General features: G+C 41.0%; 1 protein-coding gene across 6 annotated transcripts; it reads left to right on the plus strand.

The window, feature by feature from the left end:
- Nucleotides 1-472: 472 nt before the first annotated feature.
- CEP152 (centrosomal protein 152) lies at nt 473-21176 on the plus strand. 6 transcript variants are annotated; one of them, XM_084532050.1, is made up of 27 exons: nt 473-564; nt 1124-1246; nt 2557-2657; nt 2901-2967; nt 3180-3521; nt 3971-4139; nt 4921-5061; nt 5880-6019; nt 6321-6521; nt 7143-7290; nt 8528-8619; nt 9162-9325; nt 9495-9702; nt 11209-11322; nt 11431-11561; nt 11766-11894; nt 12050-12185; nt 12983-13162; nt 14553-14822; nt 14956-15087; nt 15223-15873; nt 16356-16530; nt 18037-18118; nt 18214-18320; nt 19105-19261; nt 19557-19660; nt 19920-21176. In XM_084532050.1, exons 2-27 carry the CDS (start codon nt 1160-1162, stop codon nt 20918-20920), a joined length of 5229 nt encoding a protein of 1742 aa, XP_084388176.1. In that variant the 5' UTR covers nt 473-564; nt 1124-1159; the 3' UTR covers nt 20921-21176. The 6 variants fall into 6 exon arrangements, with proteins under 6 accessions (XP_084388176.1, XP_084388177.1, XP_084388175.1 ...); XM_084532051.1 differs by lacking the exon at nt 473-564 and adding an exon at nt 582-625; XM_084532049.1 differs by lacking the exon at nt 473-564 and adding an exon at nt 623-754.
- Nucleotides 21177-22246: the final 1070 nt, after the last annotated feature.

The raw sequence follows: 22246 nt of genomic DNA on the forward strand, positions 1-22246 counted from the left end.
CCGCCCGGCGCCGCCGCCATCTTGTGCCAGCCGCGCTCTGTGGGCGTGGGCACGGCCAGCGGACGAGGGGCGGCGGCTTTGGCACACCCGTCGGAGGAGCGGGACGACGACAGGCCCTCCAGATCCCCCCTTAGGGCTGCGCTGCCAGCTGCCGTCACGACATAAGTCGCGATAGCGAGCCGCCGCCCCGTTGGGCCTGCCTGGAAGCCCCGGGAGCTGCGCTCCGGCGACGCCATGGCGCGTTGCCTGGCAACCGCCCCGGCTTGCTGCGAGATGGCGCCCGGCCCCCTCCCGCCAAGCTCCGCACCGCGCGCGTGCGCACTGCAGAATCCCCGCCCCCTCCGCAAACCGCACACGAGCCATTGGCCGACTGCTTAGCCAATCGGCGCGCCGTCCTCCTTCCCGCCTCCTTCCGCGCCTGCTTTCGAACGGGCGGGACGGGAGCTCTGCGGCGCAGCCCAACTCTACTGGGGGCGGGAGCGCGTGCCCGTCATCCCGCCTCCTTCCCGCGCAGCCCGGCGGTGATTGGCCCTCTCGTCTGTCAGTCGAGGCGGCGGGCGCAGGGTCGGTTGTCACGCGGAAAAGCGGCGGTGCCGGCGGAGGCTGCGGCTGCGGGGTCCGGCGGGTATCGGCGGCGGGGCCGCGCTGAGGGCACGGGCTTGAGGCTGCCGCCGCCCCGCGCTGCTCCCGGTGCCGTGAGGAGGGCGCTGCCGGCGAGTCCCCGGGCGGCCGAGGCTCGTCGTCACGCAGCTCGGTGGGGAGCCGGCCCGGCGGCTGTGTGCTCACAGCTCCGTGCGGGGCGGGGCAGGGCGGGAAGGGGCCGTGGTCGTCACCGCAGGGCTTCTGTAACGCAGCGTCAGGGCACCGAGCGAGGCCCCGCGCCGCACGCGGTTTGGGGTCGTTTCATGGCGTCACCTAGGAGGTGCTCAGAAACGAAAAATACCCCTCTCACCTAGAAACAAAAAGCCACTCAAGCGAGCCACACAGATAACTTGCAGTGTTTGTGCCAAAAATATTTGTGTTTGGATCCTTAATTTAGGAGGGGAGTGTGGTACTTTTCAGTATATAACTTTTTCCTCCCTACTTTTTTACTCGTGTATGATATTGTTTTGTCTTGTGATAGGCTTTGCTGGATACCCAAAAACACTGCTAGACCACGATGTCCCTTGACTTTGATAGTGGAGCTCTACAAACTCAACATGATGATGAAGACTATGACCAAGAGGACTACGCAAGAGAACAAGAGGTTTCAAAAAAAAGTTTATGTGATGGTTTTCATAACGAGCCGTTTTGGTTTAGATTTATATTCTCTTTGATATGAGCAAAATACAGGGTACAGACTTTTGCAAAAGGGGCATATAAAGTATGAGATAACGAGATGGTGCATCTTAAGCAATGGCATATGTAGAGACTGGAAGGCTGTAATCTGTTGCTGAGGCAGTAGATAGAGCGCTAAAAGGTGCAGTTGCTCTACTTCTTCTGGTCTTCTTTTTTTTTTCCCCACAGATTTTATGCTTACTGTAATTACTTATGAAAGAAAAGTGTTGCTCTCTGTGAAAATCTACTTAGCCCAGAAAAAAACGAGTAACCACTTTTATAAGCTACTGATTATAAATTAGATCCTCCAATACCTAGAAAAATATATTCTTTCTTTTATTTAGTGGAAATATTTTAGGTGTTTCTATTCTGTTTGTTTCATAAAGGAAATTAGCAAAAATATGCATTTGATATGAATGTGAAGTGGTTTTGTATGGGTTGGTAAACCATGTTCACATGAGGTAGCTTCCCTGAGATGGTGTCCCGTTCTTTAGCATAGGTAATGTAAAGACAAATTCACAAAAACATGTACAAGAACAATAGATGCATGACTTCTAAAGATGTTACTGCAAACATGGTAGAGAACCTTACTTCAGACCCAAAACTTTCTACTCTGATAAAGAATATTGTTCAGGGAGTTGAGAGAAGCAGCTCTCCTACAAGGAAATGCTGGGAGCAGAGTCTGTTCAGCCTGGAGAGGAGAAAGTTTGGGGGTGATCTTATTGTACATAAATATCTGAAGGGAAGGTGTAAAGAAGACATAGCTGCGCTCTTAGTGCTGCCCAGAGATAGAACAAGAGGCAATGAGCACAAACTGAAACATAGGAGTTTCTAAGAGTAAGGAAACACTTTTTTACACGTGTATTTCTCTCAGTAAGAGCAGGTTTTGAATATCCAGTACCTCTTACCCGGCGTAAAGGGAGGAGATATCTCAGCATGATCACTAACAGATTATCCTAGGACACATCTCTCTGGTAGCCTCTCCCTTAACTGTTCTGGGTGTGATTCTTTTTGTCACAGGACTTTGCCAGAAAAATTTCTAGGTTGGTAACTGTAGTCTCTTAAGCATTGTGTGGTGCAAATCTCTGTGAATTCCAGTGTTGTCAAAGAATGATGTCCTTTTCAATGGAGGAAGAAAGTCAGGGTTTTGTGCAAGTGGCCTCTTTCATCTGTGTATGCCTGTCTTTTCATGAAGTCGTATATGATCTTTTGAAATGCATATGGTTTGTTCTGCTTCAGCTGCAACAACTCTTGACAGACCTTCCCCATGATATGCTGGAGGACAGTGGAGACCAGCTCTCCAGCTATTCAGACAGTAGCACTCATGAGAGTGAGGAGCAGTAAGTCCCTTTGTACTTTATTTTTGTTATTCTTAAGTTGTGCTTTTAAGAGCAGAACCAAGTCTCAGCTGATGGGGTAAATGAGAGCACTGCACGTAAAAGGAGTGCTGTAGTGTAGTTATGGCAGGGGCTCTTTGAGAAATAAAGTAGATGCCATTTACTTTAATGAAGTAGTTTTTTGTTTGTTTGTTTTGCTTCATTGAGGTTGTGAGTACCCTAGGTAAGTGTCTTGTCTTTCTCTAGGTCAGTTGAGCCTCAGAAGCCTGATGGACGGTGGAATGATCATCCATTGGTCGTTGATCCTCAAAATGTAAGTTTGTCTAAGCAGAGATGTAATGAGTAGGAACTGCTTGTTAGTAGTAACACACTAAATATTCTCTGAATTCACTAGAGGAGTTCTTCTTGTGTTGGTGGCTTACTTTGCTATTTATCTGAAGTATTTTGACCTTGAGGGCTGGTAACTCCACAAAGAAAAACCTGAGTTTTCAGAGAGCAAATTCTAAACCTCTTATCCGTTTATAGAATTATGAGGAAGGACAAAATCTGTATCCTGAAAAATATCTGTGTGACCAGCAAGATGATCATGCTGAAAAACATGCCAAGAATTGGAATGGCCTACATAATGAAGAGAAAAAATGTTTATATGATGCTAAAGAAGATTACTGTAACCAGAACATTCAAGAGGATCCAGATAATGTCTTTCTTGGTAGAGATGGATTTAATGGTCCAAGGTGCTACCAACAGAACAATTTGTATCATCTTCCTGAAAACTTTAGACCATATACAAATGGCCATATACCAGAATTTAACTGTCAACAAAGTAAAATAATAAACTTCCCAGATGCTTCAAAGGAACATCTTAAGGTATTTCAGAATCTTACGTATTTTTCTGTCCTTGTGAAAATTTTCATAGGTCTTTAGCTGCTGGTAAGTAATATTTCCAAATGTTTTCAGTCTGTTATTACCAGGTAAAACAGCAATGGGAGGCTTCTGTGATCAATTTTGTGTATGAAAACAAGAAAGCATTAGATATCTAGATTTTAGCATGTGTGTGTTATTTATTTCTTGCTCTTTTAGGCTAGCTAAAAGTCCATGAGGTAGAATGAATGTGATGCACATAAATGTGTGATGACTTTGTTGAAGTTGATGCCTCACCAATCTGCTAAAGCAGAAACCTTCATTGAAATTTCCATCTCAGTTAAATGATGTGTGCTGAATTTCCTTTCTGTAAAGCAGAAAGGAAAAATATTTTAATTGATGGAAAACTACAGTTGTAGCTTTAATTTATTTGTTCTTATATATTGTCAAAACAGCAGTTTGTTGCATCTGAAGTTGTTAGTGGCCAGTCAGTGGAAACTTACAAAGTGACATATAAACCATACCAAAATGGAGTTCACCAAAAAATTCCAGTAACCCCAGAAGGAATGAGAAGAAATGAAATGTTTGAAGATTTGCAGAATGAATTCTTGGGCAATGATGAAAGTAAGTGCTTCTTATTTAGACTTGAAATAAGATTGTGTGAAAAGTCCATTGGAAATCATCAACAGAAAACCTATTGGTTTCAGTAAGTTTTAGAGAACAGTTAACAGTATTTTGAGATATGTGTGTATATATGATCTTTTATTTTGTTCTGAACTTATATTGGGATAGCCTATTTTTATTTGATTTTTTTCTCTTTATTTAGAAATCAGCTTTTCTTTGGGGTATTTGAATTTCAGACTACTTAAATGTAGTATTGACTGGTGAGACTGAACAACAAGAACAAAAAAACCCCAACACATTTTATCCTTCTGATGGCTTGATCTCAAGTTGTGCTGGTGCTCTATGTCTCGATAGAAAACATAATATATTCTGGAAAATAATAAGGTGTTGTACTGGATGAGTCATGCGCTGATCGATGCCAGATTGAGGCTTTTCTGTTAAGTCCATTTAAAATGACAGAACTGCTTTGCTCGTTGGCCATCTTGAAAATTTACAGTTGCCACTAAACTGGGCCTGAATTCACATCATGCAAATATTTCTCTGGGTTTGTTATTATTGATGGCTGGAGAATTGAGGTGCTAACAATGAAATTCAAACCTAACAGAGCAATTCAGGTGATGTGAATCAAACATGGATAAAACATCATATACTGCTGTGGATTAATATTGAATTTGGCACTATGTGGAAGAAATGCCTTGGGGCAGTAATTACTTACGAGCCAACCAAGTTGTGACCATTGACTGTGCTGACTTGTCAGAATACTGTATTTGAAATTTGGCAGATTCTTCAGAGAATATTCAGATTCTTCAGCTTCAAGCTCTAAATAAAGCAAGAGAAAGACAACTGGAAGAATTTAATGAAAAGCTAGAAAAGAGTGCGCAGCAGATTAGGTATCTGAGTCATCAGCTTTCAATTGTCAAAGGTAAAATATTATACTGATCTCTGATTTTTAGATTTTATCCATATCTAGCAACTTTTTTATAGCAAACTTATTTATAATATTTAGCAACTATGATTTATGTAGTGTCTCTGCAAGTATCGATCATGTTTACAAGCTCAACTCAGGATTATGGAGATCTAACCCTCTCTCACAACACTATTTTAAAGAAAATTCCCTTCATTAGTGCTTGGCTGCATAACTGTCTGAACTTACAATGCGTTGTTTCTCAAGACTACCATTGTATTTCAGGGTTCCCATGTGTTTGGCATCAGAAATGCTCAGAAAAATGAGAAGTTTTCAAAAGTAGTGTGCTTAAAGTACAAACAACAAAGAACAGGAGAAATGTGCCTTCCAAAGTGATCAGAGCTGTAGTGGAGATTAGTGGTTGTCTTGTTCTCTTGTTTTCTTACAGAAACATGCTAAGAACTTACAGAATTAAGAATGTAATTTTTAGAGTGTCAGAGAGAGAAGACTTTGTCAACCACTTTGATGTCTTGACTGTTTCTGTGGGGGAATTACTTTATTTCTCCCTTAAGAAGTGTTAAGGGATGATGATAGTTCTGAGTGCTAACAGGATGGTTTCCACCTGACTTCTGAGGGTACAACATAGAGTGCTTCCAGCTATCAGAGGAAGAAAGTGTTTGCCAGATGGAGACTAACTGAACTTCTTTGTTCTGAATTCTGCTTGTTGCCTGTAGTATCAGATGGAGGGCTCACAGAATAGTTCTGTAGAGCTAGGGTACTGAACAGCCACATTCCGTGTTGTGGCTCCGTTTCTCATGCAATGTTTCTCTCTTCAGATGAAAAGGATGGTTTGGCTGTTAGCCTTCATGAATCTCAAAAACTCTATCAGAATGGAAAAGAACGGGAAGTGCATCTTGAAGGTCAAATAAAGGCACTTGAAACTCAAATTCAGACTCTTACTGCCAAGGAAGAGCAGGTACTATAAATATTTTTAAACTGTTTATTGTAGAAGATCTATACAGGATATTTGTAGTGCATTTGCATTAAATACATATATAATTGCTGATCTCACAGCACACTGTTCATAATCCTTGCAGAAGCATGAATATATGGTGAATGAATGGAATGTATTGGTGGAAAAATAACTTGTATTAAAATCTAGGCAATATCTGAGGATTTTCAGCAACTCTTGCATGAAAAACTGATTTGACATACAGAATATTGGAGCAAAGGTAAAATAAATGTAATTGGGAGCTACTCTAATACTCTTCCTACAGATAGTGAAGCAATCCAAAGTGGCAGAGGTAGCCATGGAAAGCATGCAGAAGCAGCTGCTAGAACTTCAGCGGTCAGATGCCCTTCAACGAGCCAGAGAACAGCATGATGCTATTATTTCAGCACTCAAGCAGAAGCATGAAAATCAAGTATTGTCCTTAGAGCAGAACCTTGATGCTACAAAATCTGCACTCCGAGAGCAGGTGAGAAATTATTATAGGATGCTGAGTGCTTTGCGGCAGAAGCTGCAGAACTCCACATCTCCAAAACCGCACTTCTTGGCCTATAATCCAAACATCTCCTTATGGAAGGTGTTTGCTGAATGGGAAGAAGATTCTGTGTAAGTCTCAATATTATGAAGCCTGTGTGGTATGTGTTTGTAAACATTTCCAGGCAGTTGTAATTTGAAACTGTTAGTAGCAGATGCAGAAGAGGCTCTGTTTTACTGGGGGAAGCAAGAATTCAGTGTCTTAGCGTCCCTCTTGAGCTTTCATTCTGTGAGCAATCTTTTCTTAAATTGACTACCTAGGAATCTATCCGGGAAAGAAAAGAATTAACCTTGTGTCACATAGTTATACAACTTACTCTACCTCTTATGTCATAAGAGTCCATCATGCTATTTAATATATTCAAACAATGTACTGTGAGCAGACCTTGATAAATTGTCATCTTCTTTCCCATGAAAGAAGGCCTTTCTTTCCCCTTAGGACTGATATTTTTTTCCAATGTCTTTTATGTGTTACCTCTTTTTTTTTTTTTCTGTATCTGGAGCTGTCCTGGATTGGTAGATGTTTAACGTGAATAAAAATAATATTTTTTCCTAGAAAGAACTCTGCAAAAATCTAGGAGAGCATGTTAACCAACTGGAGAAAATACTTGAAGAAACCAAATGTGAAAAAACTGAAATAATAAATAGATTGACAAGAAGTCTAGAAGAAAGTCAAAAGCAGTGTGCAAACTTACTGCAAACAGGTCAGCCTTGTACTCATACCTTATCTTTTCTTGCAGATACGACTCAAATTTTCTGAAGTATGAAACTGCAAATCTGCGTTCCTATTGAAATGGAATCAACAACTTAAATACAGCAGTAGCAGAATTAAAGCTCCTAATTTTGAGAAGTTTCAGTATAAACAGACAAAGTGGTTTTCAACAGATAAGTCTTTGAGAAGCAAAGATTTGCTGTTTTCTTGTACAGTAAAAGAACAACCCTGAATTGCCATTCAAAATTCAAATATGAGAGATTTTAATTTGAAAATAATTGTTTTTGTAGTTGGAGGCTGGTTCTTGAGAATTTATATTAGTAGCAATAGTGTGTGGGATTTTTTGCTGATTTTGTGTGTGACTTGTGCCTACCTTTAGACACTGAAGTCTTCTAATAATTAGGTATGTCCTTTCTTAGGATCCAAACATCTTAAGTAAATAAAATGTCTTTCTTAATGGATTACCACAGAATCATAGAGTATCCTGAGTTGGAAGGGACCCACAAGGATCACTAAGCCCAACTCCTGGCTCCACACAGGACCACCCAGAAAAGAAATCCTATGTCTGAAAGTACTGTCCAAATATTTAATAAACTCCAGCATGTTCTGCTTGAGAACTGTGTTAGTCTAGAAGAAAAGTCTCTAGAGAGAGCCTGGTAGTGAGGATGGAGGGGAAAAAACATACTAGATCTGTACTATGTAGCATAAGTAATACATATGATAATTGGCCAATCACCATGACTTTTCTCCATGCTATGTTTATCAAATGCCTTAGACCAATAATAAATTTGCAAGCTCATAAGCTAAACTCCTTGCCTGTGGAGGAGGTGAAAGAGGCCTGTTTTCTAAGATGGTCCTGTTTTTGTTAACTTCTGGCACAGCAAATATTTGGCAAATCTTGTTCCTGATGTCATTAATTTTAAAGTGACTATAAAATTTTTGAAAAAAACAGTCACCATAGTTCCCAAAGTTTAAAACAAATTGCTATTTAAATTGGAGAACTGTAGTAATGCAAGTTCACCTGTTTGATATAGTGAGAGGTATTCTTGCCTTTGTTCTTTGTATTTTGTATTAGCAAGCTCAGGGAAAGAGAAAGAGTAACACTTATTACCAGAGTCAACATGGCTATTTTTAACAGTGATCTTTTTTCAGATTGCATAATCTTTCTTGCAAGTTTTTGATTTACCTTTTCTCTCCTTTTTTTTTTTTTTTTCCCCCCCTTGCAATAGGCTCAATACAGGAGACAAATCAGTTACGGTTTCAGTTGCAACAAGCTCAGTCTGCACATATGATAAGCAATAAAATGAACAAGGCTTTGCAGGTTAATTTATTTTATAAAATATCTAATGTTTAGTTTGATTTTAATTTGGTTTGGATTTTAAAGGGAAGGGTGTTATAGCTAACAGATTGGTGGTTGAAATTCTTATTCATTTGTTGGGGAAGCTAGCACTCCCTACTACTACTTTATCTTCCAGTATTGTGTCTGGAACTTTATTTTTTATTTTTGTAATTAAAACCATGGTGGGGGAGTATAACAGCACAAATCATATCATACATCTGTCTAACTTGCTTCTGAAAAAAGAATGTAATTTCAGTGCCCTGATATAGGGGGCCTATAAGGATGTTTGGAGGTATTATCTTCTGAAACTTACCTTTTGCCAACAAGAGGGAATGCTAAGGAGTCCTCTAAAATATCAATGCAAATCTGTTTTTCCAGTTCAGCTCAGGTATTTGACATCTCTAAACCTATCATCTTGAAGTAATGAATCCTAGTAGGTGCTAGAGTAATACATGTAAGCTTAATAGTCTTAATGTTTACTTGTAGTTTCTTTGAGTATTATTTTTTCTGTCTCTTACTTTAAGGAAGAATTAATGGAACTGAAAGAAGAAATAACTTTGTATGAATCTGCTGCCAAATTTGGAGTATTCTTGAATGATGCAGATGGAGAGCAGCATACAAACCTCAGTGATTCCTATGTAGATTTGGGAATTAAAAAAATCACCCAGAAAAACTCAGGGTTCTGCAGGTATTAAATGATTCTTACTGAAAGAAAAATCTAAAATCCCCAAGAAATTATACAAGTAACGTGAACTTCTGTGTTTTTGGTACTGTTAGTTGTTCTTCTGCTAGCACTACCTTTCAGGTAAGTGTGTTTTGTCTTTTAAATGCTGATCTGGTTATGTCTTCCCTAACAGTATAATACAGACCAGAGGCATGGATGAAGAACTCTCTAAAGATGAAATTATTGTAAAATTAAAAGCTGAATTGGAACGCTTATTGAGCAGTAATAAAATGAAGAGAAACCAGATTACTCAATTACAAAATGATCTTAAGGATTGCCAGAAGACATTAGAGGAACTCAAACAGTTGTTGAAAGCAGAAAAAGCATCAAAAGAGTCAGAGGTTTGTTCTTTTTACATGTTTTTAAGTCCTTGTAAAGATGTACTGGGTTTTAGCAAGCCAAATCATTTAAACTTACTATGAAAACAGGTCAAAGAATTTAATGAGAGCTATGGTCACAGCAATTAAGCAAATCTGTCTTTGATCTTAAGGAAAATAGTCATTTTCATGATTACTTCTTTTGTATCTTTGAAAAAGAATTGAATAGCAGAACTTCAGCAGAATATATCTTATTAGGTCAGTTCTGATATGATGGATTACTTGCTTGGTAACACTTAATAACCACTTTGCTTTTCGAGAAGAACATTATTTCACTGGAGAAAGTAGGTTTTCTTTATCTCAAAAGACTTGTAAATTCTGTGAGAAAGCTGATGGCATCGTTGATGAGACATTAAATAGATTGCCTTCTCATTGCATTCCCTCTGTAATTTGATCAATCGTATTCTGGGCTGCATAAAAAGTGTGGCTAGCAGGTCCCAGGAGGTGATTCTTCCCCTCTGCTCCACTACTGGATGAAGTACTGCATCCAGCTTTGGGGCCTGCAGCATGAGAAAGATGCAAACCTGTTAGAATGGGCCACAAAAATGCTCAGAGGGCTGGAGCACTTCTCCTATGAAGAAGGGCTGAGAAAGCTGGCAATTCCTAGCCCAGAGCAGAGAAGGCTCCAGGGAAACCTTACTGGAGCCTTCCAAATATGTAAAAGGGAGCTCATAAGAAAGATAAAGAGACTTTTTACAAGGGTATGTAGTGATAAGACAAGGGGTAACTGTTTTGAATTGGAAAGAGGGTCGATTGAGGTTAGATGTAATGAAGAAATTCTCTGTTTATGAAGGTGTAGAGGTACGGGAACAGCTTGCCCCAGAAAGTTGTGGATGTCTCATCCTTGCAAGTCATAGAATCATAGAATATCCTGAGTTGGAAGGGACCCACAAGGATCATGAAATCCAACTCTGAACAAGTCCATCCCAAAATCAAACTATATGTCTGAGAGTGCTGTGATTTGAGCAGCCTGGTCTAATGGAAGATGTCCCTGCTCGTGGCAGCGGGTTGGACTAGATGATTTTAAAGGTCCCTTCTAATGCAAACCATTCTGTGATCCGTGAAAAATCACTGATACTATGCCTCTCTTGACTGCTTAATTAACTTCCAACTATATGATTGGATTTATAATTTCTGCTTTTGTAATCTGTACATTGTGACCGGGATGTGGGACAGGAATATAGTATGTATGCTTCATAAGCATACTCTCTTGATCGGATAGTAACACTTGTTAAACTCAATGTTGAGTACATGCTTTTTAAAAAATTTGTACTGCTGTTTCTCAAGGATAACAGTGATATTGCAGTGATGCACTGCAATAATTTACTTCGGGCTTTTTGTTTTTTAGTTTCTATAAGTAAAATATTCAACATATTCAACAGCTGTAACTGTTTTTAAAGTATCGGTTTTCATAGCATATAAATCTTGAAAGTTATCATAAATTATTATTTTTTTTTTTTTTATTTGTAGGCAGTGAAGAATATAAATGATCCTTTGGTGGCCAATCTGTTAGTTCCTGATAATCTTAAAGAAGAAGTTTGGAGACTCAGAAAGGAAAATGAAACTTTGCTGCAAGAAGTTCAGGTGAGACAAAAATGTTGTGTATTTCATTTAAATAAAAAAAAAGTGCCAAAGCCTGCATTATAAAAGGTTCCTTAAAACTGGCCTGTTACTTGACTTCTCTTTGTCCAGAAACATACTTTGACTATTGAAGAACTGAAAGAAAATGAGGAAAAACTGAAAAACTCAAACCAGGATCTCTGCTGTCAGATGAGAAAGATGGTTCAAGATTTTGATGAGGATAAGCAAGAAGCGCTTGACAGGTAGGTCTGTTAACTCTGTCTTGTTTTTTTTTTTTGTGATATTTTTATCCTGCATGTGTGTACCAGCTGTTTGTGTGGAGGGGTCTGCACTGGAAATCTATTTTCTTAAAGAAGAAACCTTTCTTCTGCTTTCTTAAAGAAGAGCAGAACTCCATTTACAAGGGGGACTAAAGAGTGTTTTCCTTTCCTTTCCTGGAACTGTAGGTGTGAAAGAACTTATCAGCGACATCATGAGGATATGAAAGCCCAGTTTGAGAAAGAGTTGACCGAGAAGTATGCTGCAGAAAAACAGCAGCTTCTACGAAGTCACGAAGAGAGGGTCTTGCAGCTGAAGTAAGGCTTTTCTTTCCCCTCTTCTTTATTGTCATTGTTCCCGAAGCATTCCCACTCCTGTCTGGCCCTTGGTGCTAGTTAAACTTCTTATAAAACAGACTGAGTGTCCTGTGAGTGTAAAGACTGTTTGCTAATGAGTAATCTGTGCTGTGAAGGGCTACCATAGAGGAGCTGAACAGAGAGATGACTGCGGTGAAGGAATGTTACATAGCAGTCTGTGGTGAGAAGGACACCTTGGAAGCTACTTTAAGGCAGAAATTTGAGCAAGAGCAGCAGCTGAAAGAAGAGAAGGTACTACTGGACATACCTACACACCACTCTCAGTTCATCCTGTTTTAAAAATGTAATGTGCAGGAGTGGCTTGAACTTTGTTTGGAGCGGAGCCTTGGAAGAGATGCAGCCATATCAGCAAGATAAGCAGTGTGACCTATTGGTTGTTAAGTTAGCCTACTGCTGTGTTGTGTGGTTTAACATACAGTGGCAGTAACCCTTTCCAGTGGCAATGCCTTTTCCCGCAGGTGTCCTTCTTATAAAGTGGACTCCTGGACACCATTCAGCCAGCAGCGTGAGCTACTGCAATCTCGAGCTTGTTTCCAAAAGACCTTAGTGACAGTGCAAGTTTTCTTCTCTGTGTAGAAACGTGATGTGCAAATGCTGTGGGTTTTTCTTTCTTTGTAAGTAATAGCGAATGGAGTCTGCAGCATTGGTTAAGAGTGTTGCTTTCCTGAAGCTATGAGTGCAGAATGACTGAAGGGAGGCCAGCTGTCTTGCTTGTCCAGCATAGCAAAGAGATGCAGCTGAAGAAGTGCTGAAAGATGCAGATGCTAGATAAGAGAATATTGCTTTAGAGCAATAGCCTGTAGTAACCTCTGATCTTGTGCCTTACTATACCTCTTTCTGAGAGCTGCCAGATCTCCTGTCCTAGGGGTTGTTGCTAAAGTCAGGCTCTAGAGAGTGTATAGTGCATCTCATGCATTCTCATTGCCTTGTACCAGAGCAATTTGGCAATTTGCTATATGTTGGAGAATGCTTCATCTGTGGTGTGTTTTTATTATTTATTGCCTTTTTTTTTTTTTTTTTTGGCCAAGCTCAAGAAACATCTTCTAGAAGAAAAAGAAGAGTCTCTTAGCCTTCTGAGAAGCAAGCTTGAAGAGAAATACAGTGATTCTATGAGAGCAGCAAAGCAGCAGTGGCTGAAAGAAAAAGGAGAGCAGGTTGAAAAGGAGGTTGCGTTAGCCAAAGCCCACTGGGAGAAGGAAGAAAAAAAGGTGTGGAGCTTTTACCTGGGGATTTCAAATGAACCAAATGAAGCAACCAATTTATTTTGAGAAGGAGGACTTGTATGTATGCATGCTGCACTTACTCATTGTGCTTCTGCCATTTGAGGTGGGTGTTAAGGGTCTGCTGTTTCAGGCGCTTCTGATGAAGTCAGTAGGTATGATGTATGCTTTGCAGAATTAGACCTTGTAAAGCAGCATGCAGACCGTAATCACAACTATAACATGCTGGAGTTTTCCACACTAATTGGGTGATGAATGTTTATGCTTTGTATTCTGTTTGATTTGGTTATCCTGAGAAAGTGCTTTTTTGTCTCCTTCCCCACAGAATAAAGCAGGGAGGAGGAAGAAAAATCATCTCCTTTACCAAACAGATAGTGGGAAGTGTGTATTTGGAGGGCACAGGGGAGTGGGAGAGCGTGATGGGACCCACTGACTAAGAAGCACCACAAAGTGTTAGGTTTTGATGCTTTTCAGATTTTTCAGAAATATAGAGACATAGAATCATAGAATATCCTGAGTTGGAAGGGACCCTTAAGGATCACCAAGTCCAACTCTTGACACCGCACAGGTCTACCCAAAAGTTCAGACCATGTGACTAAGTGCACAGTCCAATCTCTTCTTAAATTCAGACAGGCTCGGTGCAGTGACCACTTCCCTGGGGAGCCTGTTCCAGTGTGCGACCACCCTCTCTGTGAAGAACCCCCTCCTGATGTCCAGCCTAAATTTCCCCTGCCTCAGCTTAACCCCGTTCCCGCGGGTCCTGTCACTGGTGTTAATGGAGAAAAGGTCTCCTGCCTCTCGACACCCCCTTACGAGGAAGTTGTAGACTGTGATGAGGTCTCCCCTCAGCCTCCTCTTCTCCAGGCTGAACAGGCCCAGTGACCTCAGCCGTTCTTCGTACGTCTTCCCCTCAAGGCCTTTCACCATCTTCGTAGCCCTCCTCTGGACACTTTCCAACAGTTTCATGTCCTTTTTATACTGTGGTGCCCAGAACTGCACACAGTACTCGAGGTGAGGCTGCACCAGCGCAGAGTAGAGCGGGACAATCACCTCCCTTGACCTACTAGCGATGCCGTGCTTGATGCACCCCAGGATGTGGTTGACCCTCCTGTCTGCCAGGTCACACTGCTGGCTCATATTTAACTTGCTGTCTACCATGACCCCCAGATCCCTCTCTAATATGGCTTGGATCCCTCTCTAACATGGCTTGGAAGAACCTCGGTGCTCTCAGAGCATGGTTTTGGTGTTCCACTGTCAGGGAAGCTTACTAATGTAAGCTGACTGTTGCTTGTTAAATGCCAGTGTAGGTGTGTTTATATTTGAATAATGGGCAGATTGTCTTAAAAATATGTTTTGTTTTGTTTGTTTTTTTCCTTAGATTATAGAACAAGTCATTGGAGAGATAGAAGGAGAATGGCAAAATAAGCTGGAAGAAGTGAGAACTGTAGCTGACTGCAATGATTGTGGCAGTCAAACTGACAGAGTGACAGTAGTGGATGATGCTTCATTTAAAGAGTTAGCAAGGATCATTGCAGATCAGAAGCTGCAGATCAAGAAGGTTCTGAAAGAAACTATGTCCTCTGAAGAGCCCTTAAGAGAACTTGAAATAGAATTGGAAAATAAATACTGTAAACACCTTGCCATCCAGGTAACAAAAAAATAATAATTAAATTTGCCTGGATCCTTTGTAACTGCCATGCACAACTTTCACTGCTGTGTGCAAGTAATAATAAAAACGTTCCTGGAGTGGTGACTGAAGCAGGCTCTTTACCCGCTTACAGGTAGAGGAGGCTTTAACCCAAGCTCATGACAAGTGGCTGCAAGTATTAAGAGACCTCAGAGAGTACAAAGTAAATCTGAAGACAGAACAAGAAAAGTGTGAAAAGGAACACAAAGGGACTGCAGCAAAGCAGGTAGCTGAAAACACTTTCATATGGGTGATGATATTCAGCTATTCCTTTACTTGAGGTACACTTAATAATTTACTCAGTTATGCTTTGATATGAATGCTGTGCTTGTTGATTGGGTCTGTTTTATGTGTTGATCAGTTAGCCCTGATTCTCTCAGCTGCCGAAGAGAAGTGGAAGAAAGAACACGAGAATTCAGAGAGATCTGGAGCAAGAATGAAAGAACTGGAGGAAAAGGTGGTTTCTCTCAGGAAGGAGCTGGAGCTAAAGAAAGAAGAAATGCCTGTGGCTATCAAAGCAGAACTAGCCAGAGCCCGTGCTCAGTGGAACAAAGAAAAGCAAGAAGAAATCTTGCAGATACAAGAGCAGAATGAGAGAGACTATCGTTTGTTCTTGGATGACCACAGAAACAAGATTAACGAGGTACTTGCCACTGCAAAGGAGGATCTTGCAAAGCAGAAGAACAATCTCTCCGCTCAGAAAGAGGCGGAAATTAAGATGATACTGGACAAGAAGCAGCGGGAGTGGGAAGCTCAGGAAACAAAGAGACTTCAGGATGAGCTCAGTCGTTGTGAGGAGAAGATTCTGATTGAGCTTGAGCACTTATTGCAAGAAGTCCATGAAGAGCTAGTTGAGTGCGCAGCTAGTAAGTGTTCCTGGGAGGACAGGTGTTCTGATGCTCCTGATCAATTAAATAATCAGTGCAAAGGCAAACTGAAGGCATGCTTACAGAAGGCCTACAGAAGAACAGTTCACACAATTCTGGAAAAGGACAAGCGAGAATGGAAAGAGGTAATTTTTCAGTAAGTGAGAAGTGCCACCCAGAAGAGGGTTTTGAGAAGTCAGATGACTTGTACCTACGTTTACTGGTAGGAAGAGTCCTTTAGACCTGTGAGGGAGGGCTAAGGCATGGCTAGCAAGTGAAAAGGAAGAGGCTAAGCATATCTGTTAACACTCTCAATGTTTGAAGAAGAGGAATAGTAGGTTAGGAGCATTCCTTTTTAGTACTGAGACAGATAAATTAAGGAGGTGCACGTGCCATCTTAAGTCTGGGAGCCTGTTCAAAACTCATGTCCTGATCTGAGCTGCTGTCTTCAGTTCTTCTGCAGGGCTAAAGCATCAAGGATGCAATTATTTGGTCTACTGGTCTCCTTTGGATTGCTTGCTTTTATTCCTGTTAAGTTAAAGCAATTAAGCAGTATGCTGTAGCACGCCTTTAGTTCTTCTTTGTGTGGCTCTGTGCTGGGTTTTCAAAGAGTGTTTTTCAATTGCAGAAACATGGAGAGCTACTGAGTAATGTCAGTAAAAATGCATACCCTAGCATGCCCCGAGGCACAGGAGAAACTGGAGACCTGGTGACACCTCCTTTGTATGGCATTGGTCAGCAAGCAGAAACGCAAAGAAAGCTGAGAAGATGTCTGCCCCTGCAGAGGACTGGAACAGATGGAGGTATTGGGCTTGTTTTCGCTCTGGCAGACTATGCCATCCAACTAAGCGTGTTAGTAGCAGTCTTGGCTGGTGAGCCACTGGCTGGTAGAGGGAATGGTAGCTGTTCTGACTAACATTATAGATGGAGGAATGCGACTACCTTTGGTGTGTGACAGTTCTGTAAGCAAGCAGGTGTTGAGCCTGCTGAGCAGGGTATGGTCTAGATGCTGTTTTGAAATGAGTAAGTACTCAGCAAGAGCTTTGAAGACCAAATCGTACTTCTTGATGCTGCTGCTGTTAGACAAGACAGGGAATTCTGCTGTCATGTCAAGGACATGGTTGTATTGGGAATGGTACTTCACCTGGCCTGGTAGTTTTTCCGTGTGTTTTGATGAAGAGTTTAGTTGAGGAAATGTGACTCCCCTGGGCAATGCTTCTCCCTTTCACCTTCTCCTGTTCCCTCCTCTTTTGTAATCTGTGCATGGTTGAGCGTTGTAGCTGTTCCCAAAGCTGTCACATGTGCTACGGCTAAGCCAGAGAGTGTGTAGCTGTGGCAAAACTTCATGGGAGGCATGCAAATCTCTCTCGGGCTTTCTGCTTAGCTTGAGTTCTTGTGCAACCAAAAAGCATAGAGTGAGAAAGCCCAAGAGCCTTTGGCTTTATGCCTGTAATGTGGCTTGAAATTCCTTCAACACCAAAATAACAAACCATCTATTAAACACCAAACAATGCAAGCAGTGCAGCCCTTCTGTCTCTTGAGCTCCCTGTCCTGGCTATGGAAAGCAGCCGTTGCTCTCCTGGAAGAGGCCCAGTCTTTGTGAGTTTCTTAACTTAAGTCAGCCGCATGTGAGTCTTCCCAGCTGGGAGAGTTTCCTCCAGCTGACTCCAGAAGCCCCTGTTTGGATGTTGGTTTGGAAAATAAATAAATAAGTGAACAGTTGAGAATTCAGCCTAGAAGTCTCCTGCTGCTGCCTGTTTGGAGACCTCTGTGAAGACTCAGATGATCATGGACAGGAGTTTGCTGAGACTGCGAGGGCTCAGTGACTCGATCGGTGCTGCCACCCCATTCTGTAATGGGGTTCCAGCCTCATGTGTTTATTTTAATTAGCCGAAGACAGTGCGTGCATGCTTTCTCATCAAAAGGAGATTGCAGTAGAGCTCTGGAAGTAGCCGGGTTGGGTTAGATTCATTTTGGGCACGTTTAGGAATTGCTGTTGAAGATCAGCATGGTGGAAAGGTTCGCACTGGGAGTCAGCTAAGGGAAGTTCAGAACAGCTTGGCCATGCTGGCTGTGTGCTGAGGGCCAGTGACAATTAGTCTGAGATGATTTTTGTATTGAGGCTTTACTAAAATGTGTGATGTTTGATTTCTGCATGGTAGTTACTGCCACAGCTGAATGTTGTCTGGTGAAGCTTTGTGACCTGGAGCTCTTCTACCAGAGGCAGCAGTTTTTGTGATGTCTGATGTTGAACTTGACTGGAGTGTAGGCAAGTACAGTGTTTTATGGTTTGTTACTTGCTTTTTTAGGAAACGAGAAGTTTCTTGAAGCTCTGACTGCCGAAAACTGTGAGGTGAAGGCTAAACTGAGAGACCTGGGAACACCGCCAAGGTCTTTAAAAAAAGATCTTTTTAGAAGATTTAATAGCTGATGCTCACCAGGTCTAAGCTACTTTTTGAATGCTGTGTGACTTGTATGCTTTTCAGGTCATTGTCAGATGGAGGTGTCTCAAAACCCTGTACGTCCTGCTGCTCTGTGAAAGGGCTGGAAGAAATGCGTGCTCTGTACATTACAACTGTGAGCAAGATTAAGAGTAAGTCCTGGAGTCTTACTTAACTAAAATGGTAGGAGAGCAAAATAACTCCCTCAGTTGCCTCCTTGTCCTTGAGCCAGCTTGCACAGGAGTCTGACAGCCAAGTCACCTAAGAACTACTGTCTGCTTTCTTGTTGGAGTGAATGTAAGAAATGAAGTTGTTGGCATGATGCTGGGCAAGCTTCATTTTGAGGGGCAAAGCCTCGTTATGCCTTCATTTCTTTGCACTACATTTTGTGTTGTTAAATGGTAAAGGCAATTTGGAGTGCTGATCTTTTTTCTCTTGCAAAGCAGCTGCCAGCCCAGCAACTTGTTGTGAGGGGGCATCTGCTTTTCTCTGGTTCTGTGTCCTGCTTTCTGGCCCTTCTGGCTTAGTCAGCAGGCATCTGGCTGAGGAGAGGGTTCAAGTGCAGCCCCAAGCCTTACTGGAGGACAATGGGTCCCTGAGTGTCAGCTGTACCTCTGTGGAAGAATACCTGGTGCTGGATATGCCAGCCAACATTCTTCTCTGGTCCCTGCCCCTTCTGCTGGTGAAATTGTGCTGAAGATGCAGAGCGAGCCAATTTAATTTCTGTGTCTGATATTTGGTACTGGTTGGCTTTGGGTCTTCCAGTGGCATAGAGCCAATCAATGGCAGTAGGTGCAGAGACTTGGGAAGAAGGTTGGCAGGTAAATGTGGGCCATTGCTGCCTTGCTCCAAGTGTGCTCGAAAATCCTTCTGTTTGCTTTTTGTTCTCCTCCCCATCCCAGTTAAAACTAGCGCTAATCAAGTATGTTTGTGTAGGTGATATGCTTAATTATATCCGTGGAAGTAAGGAGAGGGCTGCTGCTATGATTAGAGCAGAGGTTTTAAGAGAGCGCCAAGAGACGGCACGGAAAATGCGGAAATACTATTTGACATGTCTTCAGCAACTTCTTACTGATAATGGGAACTCTGAAAGGTAAGCTCAAGCATGTTTGGAAATTTATATTTGAAAGAGCTACGTAAATTTTAGCTTAGCATTGTTTGTCTGCTGGCAGTTCAGGCTGTGTTGGAGCAACAGTGGTGCAGCCTGAAGTGCTGCCAGTCTGATAAGGCTGTCACGGGGTCACTGCCGAGCTTGATGCCTGAGTATTGCTGAGCAGTCAGACATATTGTCTTCTCAGTGTTTGTTGGCTCTTGCTAGCAATACTTTCAAGTACAATCTGAAAGGAATTGTTTTTTAATTTTTTCTCATGTTCTGTGGTTCTTGTCAGAGCTGAGAAGAAAATAATGAATGCTGCCATCAAGCTTGTTACAATGGCTAAAGGGCTTGAAACCCCTCTTCGACACACGTCCCAGTGCAAAACTACCCACTCAGGTTAGTTGTGTTTTATAGCTGTTTTCTTCTTAGCAATACAGATTTAATGGATGCAGTAATGAAAAGGCAGGCGTATGGTGATGTACTAGTTCTCGATAAGTTCTGAACAGATATGTAAATATACGCTGCTCATTCTGACAGTGCTAATATTGACAAATTTTTATTTAAAAAGGCATACAAACAAATAACCCCCTGCCCTTTTCTTCTTCCAGTGTTAACATTTCCTTCTATTAATCTGTTTCCTTCCCTGGCCTTGTAGCTTTGCTGCTAAATTCTGATCTGCCAACCGGAGGAGAGTACTCAAAAAGTGATGGCCTATCTCAAAGTCGGCTAAACTACATGGAAAGCAAATCTTGTGGCGAAAGTATTACTGAAAAAGCTAATGATAGAGTTGTTCATAAGTGTGTTCCACGTGACTTGAGACAGCAATTTGATGCAACGCAGACTGAAACACAACATATGCTTCCTGAAACAGATGCTTCAAATATTCAGAATGGGAATAATACCAAAAATCTGGTTGACTTTACTAGAGATCATCTGTTAGAATTCTATCCAAATGAAGATGGAAGAAGAGAAAAATACAGCCCTATCATAAATGTGAATAAACCACTCCTGTGTGCAACTAGTAATTTAGGACATCAGAATGCCTCTCCATCTGCCTTTTGTGTCAAGTTAGATAATATGCATGCACTCAGCCTTACAGATGGCCTTGGTGTCTCAGAGCCATCTCATCAAGTGCTGAAGAATCAAAATGAAAGATTAGTTTTGAAAGAAGATGAATGTATACCACTGTGTGGAAACTGGAAAACTACAACTGGAAGAACAAAAAACTCAGATTTTCACAAAATCCCTAGAAGGGATGAAAGTAGCTGCAGTGAATGGAATTCTGTGAATGGAAGTCAGTGTCTGGGTAGTAGTAATATGCCTGTGGTGCATCCTGAACAAAAACCCAATGCAAACATCCAGGCAAAGTTTGTATCCTGTGAAGAATCTTTTTCCACTGCCAATGAAAGTGTTGGTGGTACTTGGAGAGAACTCACCACTGGCCATGTCAAGAATCTCAAAGTGAAAAACAGTAGTAAGTTTTACAGTAGAGGCCAGATGAAAACAAATCCAGAGTGTACTTCATTCCTCAGATCTGACAAATCAAACTCTGCTGTCACACAGCTCAGTGCGTTGCCAAACTCAAATGCACAAAAATGCTGCGAGAAAGACTTGGAAAAGAATGTCATGGGATCCCCAGTCTCTTCAGTAAGATAGTGGTTTTGATTTTTTTTTTTTTAACTTGAACCAATAACAATGATTCCTCATTTGAAGGAAAAAATATATATGTAAGTATGAGGAGAGGGGAAAAAAACTGTTTTGTGATCAATGTTACAGAATTTGTGTTGCATGAACTAATTCTATGTAATTGCTTGAAATACAAATGCAGACTTCTGTTTACTCTTGGAATAACACTTTCACAGCTGTTTATAGTGTATTATGTATGTTTATTAAATAGAATTTATTTTTTATATTAAGTGTGCAGTGTTTATTTAAAGCAAACCTACTTTAACTTGTGGTAAACTTTTTAAATGCTTGTGAAAATTCCTTCAGAGCTCAATGAGAAATGTTTGAAACAAGTTTTTCAATTGAGCTGAATGAAATTGAAATGAAATTTCTATTTCATTTTGGAGAACCCCCCCTTATTTCCTCTGTATGTGTCTTCATAATAAAAGTGTAAATACTTTACCTTAATTATTAAAACAAATCAACCATCAAGTCAACTATCATGTAATCTTCTCTTGGATACAACAAAAACAAAGCTTCTACTGGATGAAAGAAAGTATAGGTTAAATTAACCACAAGCAGGTGTTTCTTAAATAGCTATCACTTTAAACTGAAAATGTAGTAATTTTTCTTTTGATGGTTTCAAAAATTCCCTTTAAAAGCCTGTTCATAGTTGAAAGAAATATGTTTTAGATGTTTCACCTGTGTCTAATACTATTTTAATATTTTTCTTGGAGTGGGATTTCATTTCTAGGGATACAGTAATGAAAACAAACATTTTTCTGCTTTCTTTATTGACTCCATCTGTGTTGCGTGTGCAAGGTGTGGTTAATGCTTGTTGCAATTAATTAGATGATTATGGCTCAGCAACTCATATTGCTGGTAATAAAAAAAAAACAGACAAAAAACAAAAACACAAAACAACATCCTGCTATTTTGGCCTGTTATGCTTGTGTGTTATTAGAAGAAACAAAACCAAGGTTAAATATTCTCCTCCATGATACATAAGCATTTTATGTGCGACAACACTCATCTCTTACAAGGCTGGTCTGTCGCAGTCAAACAGCAACACTTAATCAGAGAATCTCCTCAGTGTTTAAGAGGAAAACAGAACAAGACTGAGGAGAGATCATATGGAGAAAAACGTATTTAACTTCCTTTACCAAACTGCCTTGCCTATTTATATTTCAGGCCAGCTGGCAAGGCAGAATGTGTTACAGCTCTTGGTCTTCAAGACTGGTTTGTGTCTGGAGACTGAGGTGATCAAGTGAGAAAGCTCTGCATTTCTTGGTGGCCTTTAATGTTGCCCATAAATGC

This window comes from Aythya ferina (genome assembly GCF_964211825.1).
Source record: "Aythya ferina genome assembly, chromosome: 11".
Classification (NCBI taxonomy): domain Eukaryota; kingdom Metazoa; phylum Chordata; class Aves; order Anseriformes; family Anatidae; genus Aythya; species Aythya ferina.